We start from the raw sequence: 13,241 nt of genomic DNA on the forward strand, positions 1-13,241 counted from the left end.
ACACACACACAGAGTAAGATGGATCAAACTGTAAATATCACAAGGCTCCATTCTTCCGTCACAGATTGTTCTAGCAGATAATGCTATACAATATTTGCTTGAATCCTAATAAGACTGATCTGATGTACATGTAGTTTGACTACCACAGTTGACCCAGATATAAATGGATATCAACCACCTTAGTGAGAATGTGGAAGAGGGGAGCATTTTTTCTTGGTTCACCCTGCATCTCATCCTGGGAAGGTCCTGCTTCATCAGTTATTTCATGCATTGGAAACAGGTTTAAGATTCATTGTTATGAACTTATTTGTTGGCTTAGAAAACCTTTAATGTTTATCATTACTGTTTGCAGGTCTCCAAGGTAAACTGTCAACTAAAAGAGTACCTGAGTGTTAAGCAAGTGGCAGATGTACTTGAGGAATATGATTCTCATACACTTCCCCATCATCAGATCCTAAGCTGCATGAAGCCTCTACAACCAAGATATTATTCAATATCATCATCTCCACTTATTGTTAGTATCAATAACTAACACACACACACATACACACACACACACACACACACACAGACACACACACACACACACACACACACAGTAAGATGGATCAAACTGTAAATATCATAAGACTCCATTCTTCCGTCACATATTGTTCTAGCAGATAATGCTATACATTATTTGCTTGAATCCTAATAAGACTGATCTTAAGATAATAGATAATGCTAGATCTCTGTTGTTCACAGATGTGTGCTTGTTATACATTGAGGTACAATGATCTCTTACTATAATACTGTTTAGGGAAAATTAAAAATGTACCATGATGTGATGTGATGTGATTGTGATTTTTAAAGTAGCTTTAACAATTTTTCAGTCATAACGCTACGATGTCTGCAATGTGGCAGTTTATAGTGATGTCTAGCACTGGGGCATCATGCCGCAGACATGTAGCACGATGTCCCACCCAGTCACATTATCCTGACACCAGGCCGACCAGTCCTAACACTAACCTCTTAATGTTGAACGCCAAGCGAGGCAGCTGTTAGTACAAGCCGGGGATCAAACCCACGACCTCCCGCATCCGATGTACCATGATAAAGGCAGCATTACACTAGGGTGTGTTATATGAAAAGATATAATCAAATAAGCTAAGAAAGCTGTTAAAGCCATGTTTGGCTTGTTTAGCATCAGTGTAGCTAAATTGTTGTCTGCTTGCCTTAAAAGGAAGTCAAGCAAGAGTAGTCTTCCCATGGATATAGGGATTAGTGCTGAAAGGAACACATGATTGTACTATTTAAATACTTTGTAGCCTGTATTCAATTCCAATTCTGAATATTCATTGTGATGCCAATATTGAGTATCTACCATCATCACTGCTGGGTTAAATCCGAAGCTATTCCACCAATTTCACTTGTATATTGACTTACCTTGTCTTCCATGTAGATGAATTACTAAGCTGTATAACCCATGTAGGATTAAAACAGAGTGAAACCAAATAATATGATTAGGACAGTATGGAGGACTTTTTATAAACCACTTCAAAGAGATTTCTTTTGCTAAAATGTGGACCAAATTATTCCCCTGAAATCTGCCATTGTTGCTTAATATGGTCTTTGACACAATCTCGTTGTGAAAATGTTATGTAGATGCACATATCAATTTGCTTCTGTGAGTTTTGTTAGAGTTATTGCCCTTTTTGATTTGGTACCAATGACATTCAGCAAGATTCCCATTTGGACAAGTCTTTGTACTTCTATGTTTTATTGTAAGAATTATTGCCTTTTTTATGTTCAGATTGATGCATTGTATAGTAGAAGATAGTGAATGCAACTACATATGCAGTTTTTAAAAGTGCAAGTTATGTTCATCCTAGGAAAAAATGTATTTTGACCAATCATTGTTCTTACACTATTCTCAGAAACATTATGCCCTTTTTCTTTTCACTATAGGCTGTTCTCCATTATGGGGTAGGGAAGAAATGCAGGAGTGGCAGGATAAAAAATAGAAACTGACTTAAAAGACCACCCCTTTTACCAAAGAACCATGGTCTCCCAAGACATTTGGTCTTTCATGACCGGTCCTAACACTATATAAATCAGTTTAACCGATCTCTCACGACAGGTGGTGTCTCTGATAGTAGTGGTGTTTCAAAATAGGTTTTTACAGGATTTACAAAATCAAATTTCTCACCATTCTTAATGTGTTTTTTTTGTTATTATTATGTTGCTTTGTGTATTGTGGTTGTTTATTCAAGGATAGTAAAACAGTGTGTGTGACAGCAGCTGTGGTGAGGTATGAGTTACTAGGAATCCCACGCACTGGAGTCACAACCACCTTCCTTCAGGATCGCTTGGAAGTCGGGGAGAAATGTCCTGTCTTTATGAGCCGCAATCCTGACTTCAGACTTCCAGGCGATCACCGGATACCAATCATCCTGATAGGTCCAGGCACTGGCATTGCTCCTTTCAGGGCTTTCATACAAGAAAGAGGTTAGTCATGATTGACCAAACAATCTTAGTTCTATGATACACCACATTTTTGTCTCCCACGTTTAGCAGATCACAAAACATTTCAATAAAACATTGATTATATGTACTAATGAAATATCTGCAAAATATACAACTTTTTCTTCACACATTTATCAGTTATCTGGATAACTAAATGAACAAAATGACAGCCATTTAGGGTGCAGATAATCTGAATTTATGATAAATTAAAATATAACCAAAACTTAAATAAGTATACAAAATATAGTTGTAGTCTACAGATTTTATACATTACGGTGTATTTTGCGTCATTTCTATAATGATGGTACAAAGGCAGCCATCATTGATGTCATCACATAAATGGTAGTAGATCTTTTATGTCTACTGTGACAAGAATGTAAAGATTGAGTGTAACAAATCTTATACTAGCTTGTCATGCTAAAGGGCCTTTGACTGATTGAAATTTAGATAAATAGATTTTCAAATACATTAATGAACTGTATTCAAGTTTCATTCCATTTCTGTTTATCTCTCATTATTCTGTGTTCTGCATATTGCTTTTGTATTTTCTATTGTCTCATATTTTCCATTTTCTTAAAAATGCTTTCAATAAACATTTCATTTGTGTTCATTGTACTTAATGTTAGGGCTTCAATTTTGTGCCCAAATCTCATGCTGAAAATGTTTTGTAAATGCCGAGCATACTTTCCATATGGATACGTTTTGTTTTGCAGCTCTTCACAAACAAGACTGTGGTGAAGTACATCTGTACTTTGGATGTAGACACAGAGATAATGATTACCTCTACTCTCAGGAACTAGGTTAGTCTGCTTGCCTCCATTTTGCACTCCTGTGTAATATATATTTTATGCAAACCATTTTAATATGTAATATGATATAATTAGTGTCAGAAATAGATTTTAATTATTTTAAATTTAGTTCTGATGTTTTAGATTCATGACTTTCTTGGTTAAATAGTGTCATATTAAAACAGTGTGCAGAAAAATTTATTTTATGTGAATAAAACTTTTGTTTTCAAATTTTTTGTCAAAAATGACTATATGTTTGATAGGTAAAATACTTGTTTCATAGAACACGTGTTGTAGTTTTCTCTAATTTCCTGTTTATTGTGACTTTAATAAATTGTAGGTGAGTGAAAAAGTATTTGCAGAGATTTCTCCACATTTTTAGTTGTTTAAAATAATTCTTTCACATGTTGTTATGTGTTTGAAATTATTCTCCACTTTTTTAGGTGTTTAAAATAATTCTCCACAAGTTTTTAGGTGTTTAAAATAAATTAACACAGACTCAAAACATCATTTTTCAGAAACTTGGAAGAAGGAAGAATTGATATCATTACACGTGGCTTTCTCAAGAGAGCAAGAGAGAAAGGTTTATGTCCAGCATTTACTTGTTCATGATGAAGCATTGATTTGGAAACTTATTAATCAGGTACGTTCTGTATGCATTTAGTATTCATGAATTTTCTGTTATATCACTTCTGTTCTGGTACTTGGTGACTGTCACTTTTTTATCTCATGGTTACTGTCTGACAAAAAAAAATTCTGATAAAAAAGTTCACATAAAAGATTTTATACAAAGCAATTTGATGTGCACAGCATTTCATCCTGTGTCAACTTTGGGTAGGCATCATTAATTCATGAAAACCTTCAGTCTGTGTTCCTCATTTGGGTGAAACCCACACATACTATTGATTCATATTGAACCTATGTCAGTTGTCATTCTTACAAAATGTGAAATGACTAACTTTAAGCAAAATTTGCCAACCTGGTAAACATAATGTATTTCAGATCAAGCTACATTTTCATATTCCAGGAATAATTTTATCTCTGGTCCACTGACACCTGGCTGTATTAAGAATGATGGCAGAGTCTGCATTTGTATATATTGACTGTTGTAGCATAATTACCACTACATGTGGAATTGGTTCGAGTCTCGGATTCGGCCAATGTGGGAATGTGAGAAAGATTGCCAGTAGCTTCTCATGGGTTGGTGGTTCTTTCCGGGGTTTTCCTGAGTTCTTCCTCCACCATTAATACTGGCCGTCATGTAAAGCCTATCATGTGCTGAAAAATGGCATTAAACCCTACAACAACAACAACAACACTTGGAATTACTGTCGCCTTCATTGTGCAGTTTTGACTAAAATGAGCAGGAACAGGATACAAGCTGTTACTGCAGGTTGTTCTGTACGTACAATATTTATTTCAGCTAGTTTCTCAAACTGACTATATGCAATGGGTGAAAAAGCTATTCTTAATCTGAATTGAAAGTACCAAAACTAATTACTATATTTTTCAATATAACCTTTCATGCCATCATTCCGTGGTCAGAGTATATGTAAGTTTTCATTTCCTCAGTTTAACATTATCCAGCATAGTTTGTCATTCAGCTTGTGTTGTATTTAGACACAAGCTACAACCTTTTGATGACTCTTTTAGCAGTTATTTTTATTACACATCTGAAAACATTTTGTGGAGTATATTATGTCTGTCTATAAACCTTTCCTGTTCCTCTTGATAGCATCAGTTCTACATCATATACATTCACAAAAGTTTATGGATAGCTTGCATTTGGTGTTATGTATAGCTGTATTGTGTGCTTTACTTTTGTCTGTGATTATATATTGCAAGCTAATGATCATTTGTAAACATGTTTAGATAGCAGATTTGTGTCCATGATTGTAGATTGTAAGCTAATGAGCATTTGTAAACATGTTTAGGTAGCATATTTTTTGTCCATGATTGTAGATTGTAAGCTAATGATCATTTGTAAACAACATGTTTAGATAGCAGATTTTTGTCCATGATTGTACTTTAAGATAATGATAATTTGTAAATATGTTGATGTGTAAATATATTGACATGGCCTTTTGACCTTAGAATGTTCTGAGAGCAAACTTATTACCCACATCCTATTCATCTTAATGTATCTTATGTTTTTATATAAGTAAACAGAAATGATTGAATCTTAATATCAGTCTGTGGAGTTATTTACTGTTGTGTTCAGATATAATTCTAGGGGACTTTTTTAAATAATTTATTGGAATTACTTAATTGCTAATTGACTGGATTAACACTATTATTTGGGATTATTGTAAATTCATTCAAAGACATTCTGGATTACATCATTTAGGCACATCACACATTTGGACTGTTGGAATCCCTTCAGAACATTCATTGAATTTTGGACTTTTGAAAGATCATTTAGGAATATTTGGGATTTAATTCACAATACCATAAGATCCCGTTAAATTGTTACTTTATAAGTTTGAGAATAAAAGTAATTGTTGATTTGTCTAAACATGTTTGTTTTACTTCTTTCTGTTACAGAGTTTAAGACCATAGAGTTATAACATAAGAAAGACCCCATATTGATTTTGGGTTAAGGTCACTATGACTGAAATAACATTGGTGTCTTCACAATAACTTGTGTTCTTCACCATCAGTGGCCTCCAGATTTTGTGAATAGCTCACACTTGGCGTTAATAAGAACCCATACTGATTTTAGGGTCAAAGATCAAGGTCATTGACTGAAAGAAAGAAAAATATGATTTCAATAAATAACTTTAGTTCTATATCACAGACCTGGACCAAACATGGTAGATAACTTGGACTTTGGGTATGGAAGAATCCTACCAATTGCAGAGTTTCAATGTCAAGGCCACTGATTGTATGTAGAAAATGGTTTCTGCACAAAAATGTCAGTTGTTGACCATGTACCTTCAAAAACATTTTGTGTGACTTGCTCATTGACTAAGGAAGAAGGATACTGATTATGATGCCTGAGGTTAAGGTCAGTGTATCTGACAAACGAAAAATGATATTTGAATAATAACCTTAGTTCTAGACCTCCAACCATGACTGAAATTTGTGAATTGCTTGTATGTAAAGTATGGAAGAAGACTATTGTTTTTGGCATAAAAAGGTATAAGGTCAGAGTAATTGTGGCTCAAGAGCAAAATGGGTTTTGCAGAAAAACTTTTTTTCTAGTTTAAGTTCTGTGACCAAAGTTTGTGGATGGCGTGCACTTACGTTAATAAGGAAACCCATTGATTCAGGGATCTGGAGGTCAGACATCATGATAATGGTAGTCTAAAAAGAAAAGATGCAGGTCATTGAGAGCCACCTGTGAAATTGGCATGTCATCCATGCCCTACTAGTTTTTACAAAGATGACTATTGAACATGGGGCAGACATATAAGGTGCCAGTCATAGTTCCTTCATTTCCAGATCTCTCCCCTCCCCCAATTAGTGAACCTTAATCCAACAAACAGTTCATACATTTAGGCAAGAAAACCATTTATTTCATGCAACATTTTCAGTAACTTAAATATTATCATTTTAAATATATGCATTTCAGGATGCAGCTTATGTATATGTCTGTGGAGATGCACAACATATGGCACATGATGTTCACAATGCATTGCTGCATATAGTCCAAAATCAAGGCCATCTGGAAGAAAAGGAGGCTGTGACCTACTTACAGAACCTAGAGAGCCAAGCCAGATATCAGAAAGATGTCTGGGTCACCTAGAAACTATAATGTTGTTACAAAAGTGCAATATCAAAACTTTTTTTATTTTATTTGATCAAGAAATACTGATTTTATTGAAATTTATTAGCTGTAATTTAGTCTGTAATAATTTTAAATGGGCATTTACATATGTTTTTACTTGGATTGAAACAAAATCTGCATTTAATTTGAGGGCAAGCAAATTTATAAGCATTGTGTGATCAGTAGTTACACCTTTTTTTAATCAGCCATATCTGTGAGAAAAAATTATCTTCCTATAACAATTGGTTGTTCAATGCAGGTTTATTTATTCCAATAATTTCTATATGACCTTTAGAATTTGACTATTAGACAGCTGATTTGCTGTTAGTGGTGAACAGTTGTAACTATTTTTCTGGACTGATAACTAGTAGAGTGTATGAAATGTAGGATTTTATTTTTCAGTGATATAACAAATATATTTTTACACTTTATGTGATATCTCTGTCATTCAACTACTTTTCATTTCTTCTGCCAAAGTTGATTTGGTTTATGTTACATTTGATTATATGAGGTTGTTACAAGGTACATCAGGAAGACTTTTTGAATATTTAATCCATTAGGAATGACCACTGTTAAAATATTGAAATTATTAAGTTTAGAAAAATGACTTTTTTATGTTCCCACCCCACCCCAGTTTACAGCTAGGGCATTTTGATTTCATCTAGTCATCTGCTATAACTGGGAAGCTTGTTAGCTAGATTGCACAGAAATCACAGTGTCAACAAAGGAAAGTTTTTAAGCATATTTATATCTTATGTAGATGACTTGATTACATTTTTAGGTCATTATTGCAACTTTTTAAAAAACATTTTTAACATTTTTTTCTTCATATTTTTTGTTTAAAATATTTCTTTGCATAATTAAGCAAATTCTGAAATGAAATTTAAAATTAATTTTTTTTATACATATGTAGATGACAATTAAATTTTCAGGCCCTTAAATTTCATTTTCAGTTGTTTTACATATTTTTGGACATGGATGTTTTGAACAAAAACCTTGTTAACACAATTAAGCAAAAACCATTTGAAGTAGACCAGTGACATTTGAAGGTTTATTTGTATATGTGTACATGGCCTGATTAAAATGTCATGACTTTATAGCAATTTTTACATTTTTATACACTTTTGATCTTTTTGGACTAAGACCTTTTTTTTTAACAAAGACCTTATTGGCATGCTTAAGCAAAATTCACTTGAGATAGACAGATTTGGTATGCATGTTTCTATGCGTATGTACTTGACCAGATTTGGTGTGCATGTTTGACCAGATTTGGTATGCATGTTTCTATGCATATGTACTTGACCAGATTTGGTATGCATGTTTCTATGCATATGTACTTGACCAGATTTGGTATGCATGTTTCTATGCATATGTACTTGACCAGATTTGATTTTCATGCTAATAGATATTTATATGTCTGTCATATAGGTAGTGCATATTATGACATCACCACATCTGCCTGTTTACTTGTCCTATTCTGCATGATAACTTCAGTCCTACAGCATGTACCTCTGCCAGACTTTGCAGATAGCTTGCACTTGGCATCAAGAATCGATTTTGGAGTTCAAGGTCAAGCTCACTGGGACTGAAAGATAAATTGTTTCCACACAATAACTCTAGTATTCCGCCATTTGCAGTTACCATGCTTTGTGAATGGCTTGCAAATGGGGCAAGGAAAAACTGATATTGATTTTAGGGTAAAAGGTCAAGGCCACTTTGATTAAAAGATGGTTTTCAAACTTTGTGGATGGCTTAGATTTGGAATAACTAAGAGCCAATATTGATTTTGGAATCAAAAGGTCAAAGATCAAGATCACTGGATTCAGTTCTTGACATTGTACCTCCACCAAAATGTGTGGATTTTTTGTTGCTTGGGTAAGAAAGAAGCCTATTCATTTTGGGTCAAAGGTCAAGTTTACTCTAACTGAATGAAGAAAAATGTTTTTTTGCACTAATTTTGATTCTTTACTTTGGTTCTAGATAAATATGTTGACCAAAGTTTATTGATGGCTTGCACTTATTCTATGAAAATATTTATAGATCGGTGTGAATTTTGAAACAATGGAATTAATGTCTGTCACAAAAGAAGGGCATTATATAGAGTCCGTGAAGCAGTGCCCTTTCACTAAACAGTATAAAATAATGTAAGTTTATAGCATCAGGATCTCAAATGAACTTGATTATAAATAAAATAATAGCTGAGTGGGTAGTTAAACATACTTTTTTAATATACAGTGAGTAAATGTTTGCACTACTATACTGAATGTGTGATTACTTACTGGTTTTGAAATAGTGTGCTTGCAAAGCTAATTTAATGCAGGTTGTAAACTTTTAGTGATTTCCTGTTATGACTTTTTATTATCATTGTTAGTTCATCTTGCCGTAAGGTGAGCTTATGATATGGATATGCATCTGTCATCCATCCTATGTATTCACTGTTTGTTTGTTTCCATTCAAGAGGCCATTTCTCAGATGTGATTTTGATGAAACTTAGAATGTAGGCTTATATGATCAAGATTTTGGACAAGTTGAATAATGAGCATGTTCAGTGTAATCATGCATTGGAATGACTGATTTTGTTACCACTCTGGAGGCCACATTTCTGACACAGTTTAGATCAAACCTGAAATATGGGCTTATATCACCAAGATGTCAAGAACTCACAAGACTATATTTCTGATCCAGATTTTATCAAAACATGGAGGATATGCTTATATCAAAAAAATCATAGACAAGTTTGATCATAAGGAAAGATCCATACATACAAATATGGTTATCTTATGTTTGGCTAACTTGTTACCACTCTGGAAGCCATATTTTTTTACATTTCAGTTTTGATAAAAATGTGAAAATAGGTTTGTATCATGAGGAGTTTGATCATGGACAAGATTGATGCATATTAATGCGATTGATGCATATTAATGAGATTGATGCATATTAATGAGATTGATGCATATTAATGAGTTGATGTTGCATTCGATGGACTATGCTTATTACTACACCACATTTCTGATCTGATTTTAATCAAAACCCAGAAATGTAAGTTTATAGCATCAGGATCTCAGATGAATTTGATTATAAGCAATATTCATGAGGTGACCTTGCATCAGATTTCCTGAGTTTGTTACCAGTCTAGACACTCATTCTGATCTATTTTGATCAAACTTGGTTCAGTATCTCAGATGAGCATGATCCATGTGTAATAAAGAGTTGCTGCAACATTCTTCCTCCATCGCCAGGAAGCAGCTACAAAACTGCTGGCTACGGTATATGCCAGTGAGAAACTTCTACTTTACAGAGATATCACCTCACATCTAAGGTATAACGGTACCAATTGTGCAAGTCCAGGTGGGCGGAGCTTAAGGTGTATGGAACATTGTATTCAGAATTAAAGAACAAAACTAGCTGTGATTGGTGCATTATGTAAGACTTGTACTTTCTGTTTGGCTTAAAAAGAAGTTGAGCCTCTTGGCAACATGTGAGTTTGTGTTAATTTCTATCTAGATCATATTTTGTATTTTTTATGATTTTTTTAAAATATGGTACACATGACTGAAAATGTGCTTGTTGTGACTAGATAACTCTTACCCCTGTCTAGTTCCAGTAGAGTTATCTCTCTTAAATGCAATGGAGTACCTGGTTATGTCATTGTCAAATTGACAATCTAGCATTGTTCTATATGACAGCGTGTGACATGCATGCCCAAGTAGGACAGAAAGTATATTTATTTCACAAAACATTAGCATTGAGGTATATGGAAAAACAATTGGTACCGTGATACCTAAAGGAAAGAATAGCCTCACAGTGTTTCCATAGAAACGCATACATGTGGGCGGCATTTATGAACTATACTAGTTTGATGTAGGAAAACAAATGTATGCTGAACACTTTTGGTCAAATATTGAAAGTTCTTTAAGAATAAAATGTATGAAATCTTTAGAAAATAGCACAAGATGGCTTTGGATGGGGACTTTTGATAACTATAGCTATGATAGATATAGACTTGTGTTACCTGATGCCTTTATGTATGTGCTGTTACCTCCTAGATTGGAATGCATGCAACAAAATAAGTTATGTAAACATAATATAGTTGATTTTGGCCAGATATTGGCTATTGTACCTGCAAAAGATGAAAAATCATGTGTACAAAAACAACTATCTTGTTCTTGTAAGGCATGCCATAAACCAGGATAGAGAACATTCTAAGTACACTTGTAGATAGATCACTTGTACCATGTGGGATGTGCTGGCATGAGTAATTTTTAGGTAATTTATTAAGGATTTGGTATTCCTTCCCATTTTGATTTGAATTGTCCTGCTCTAATTGTCCCTTTTTTTTTTTACACTCTCCTGCTTTGAAATTGTTCATGTAGTTAGTTCAGTTCTCTTGCATTCCCTTTTGTTGAAGTAGCAGTGAATACCAACAAACAAGAACAGTTTCCTTAAGTCAGCATTTCCCATTGGCACTTGTATAAGCCCAATTATAATCTACTATTGACTTTCAATTAATCCTATTTCTTTCTGTCAAGCTGCTCCTGTGGAATTTCCATGTTTGGTCCAACATTACAGAATGATAACCATTTTAGTCACACAGTGCATATTCATTCCATTCAAATCCACACTGTTCTTGAAACTTTGCATCCCATCGCAAGAATCCAAATTGGCATGAGATGATATCTGCATGGTTATGGAAGGCTGCACTCTACATGCCGGCATTGTAGAAAATATGAACTATGTGATATGAAAGAGCTGCGTCATCTTAGAAATTAAAATTACATGACTCTTGAGGTCTCCACTAAACATAGGAGTCTAAATGTTAGGTTCTCACTTTGTCAGTAATGTATTTTGAGATAATTTAATTGCAATGAAGTTAATACAGGTTGTTGATGAACTCATCTATATTACATGGATAATGTATTCAAGGTTACCACACCTTATGTATATCATTCAGTTATCTCCCTTACACCAGTCATAACATTTCAAGGAAATAAAATCTCACATTTTCAGTGACTGATTATGAAAATAAAGAGAAGATTTGTGAAGTATTATATTAGCCCTCAATCTTGATGCAAATGTAAGTAGAAGCAATTTGATAATTTCTCACAGTAAAGTTTACAAGTTTAAAAACTGATAAGGTATGTTCTGCTTGGCTCTGAGATAAGTTTCTCTCTATCTTATGCCAATTATTATTAAATTCTTATGTAGAAGAAATATACTTTATATGTATCTATATTATCTAAATTATTCACCCTTTTATATTAGATGGAAATGAACACAACTTCACTTGAAATTTGGGTCCTGTAAGGGATGTTATAGCACAGTTGCCTTTGGGCTGTCCTTGGACCTGTTGGGCCCTGCCCCATATATTTGTCCAAGGTAAGGTCATCAAACTTCTCATTTTTCGCATTGCTGATTTTGCCACCTTTAATTCCTTTATCATAAGCTACCTCTCCCTTTTAGATAAACACTTTCCTCCTGTTTTTAACTCCATTTGATGTGCTATACTTAGTGTTTATATTTGGCATTTTTCTGTATTTTATTCCCCTAATTTCACCTCCCAATCCAAACATAACCACTTAGAAGCTGCGATTTACTATATTTGGTGACTGACTGGCTTATTGAAACAATTTTATTCACATTACAAAGGAGGAAAGCTTACTATTTGTGTTACAAAGAGGATGGGTAGGTGGACCTTTGTGTGAGGACTGGTGGTTAGTGACCTCTTGTATCTGTAGATAGTGTAAAGTGGTCAAAGCTTATACTTTATAATAAGATTGGGTCATGTCCACCTGTCTCTGATGTTAAGTTCTGCACCTACCAAACAAATATAAATTCCTTTCTTTTAGGTGAATTGTACATTTTGAAGTAGGACAGGTGCATACTATTTGGTACATTGACCTTTGACCTAGTTATTACATAATATGATATAATGTGATTTATCCCATATCACCTATGTGAAGTTCAATAATTGCTGATATGAATAAGATACAACTCATAGTTGAAAGAATTCATTTTATTTCAAAAGATGATTTTGATGGTGAAGCAAAAGTATGAAAACAATAGTTCAAACAGCTCAATGACATTTCTATACACATTCATATAAGACATAGGTTAGTACCTCATCAAATTGTTTTTCACAAGTGAGACTAAGTATATTTGTTACTTATACAGTCCCGAAC

The 13,241-nt window shown here is 33.9% G+C and overlaps 1 protein-coding gene across 2 annotated transcripts in view; it reads left to right on the top strand.

The window, feature by feature from the left end:
• Positions 1 to 12,172, top strand: part of LOC149777582 (NADPH oxidoreductase A-like) — a 50,947-nt gene extending 38,775 nt beyond the window's left edge. For both annotated transcript variants that reach the window (XM_089942200.1, XM_089942199.1), the window contains exons 10-14: positions 353 to 514; positions 2,253 to 2,487; positions 3,219 to 3,305; positions 3,812 to 3,936; positions 6,868 to 12,172. In XM_089942200.1, the coding sequence (XP_089798326.1) occupies positions 353 to 514; positions 2,253 to 2,487; positions 3,219 to 3,305; positions 3,812 to 3,936; positions 6,868 to 7,041 (783 nt within the window). In that variant the 3' untranslated portion in view covers positions 7,042 to 12,172. The remainder of the gene's footprint in view (positions 1 to 352; positions 515 to 2,252; positions 2,488 to 3,218; positions 3,306 to 3,811; positions 3,937 to 6,867) is intronic.
• The last annotated feature ends 1,069 nt before the right edge of the window (positions 12,173 to 13,241 follow it).

The sequence above is a fragment of the Sinohyriopsis cumingii genome, chromosome 18, assembly GCF_028554795.1.
Source record: "Sinohyriopsis cumingii isolate HCF-2022 chromosome 18, ASM2855479v2, whole genome shotgun sequence".
Classification (NCBI taxonomy): domain Eukaryota; kingdom Metazoa; phylum Mollusca; class Bivalvia; order Unionida; family Unionidae; genus Sinohyriopsis; species Sinohyriopsis cumingii.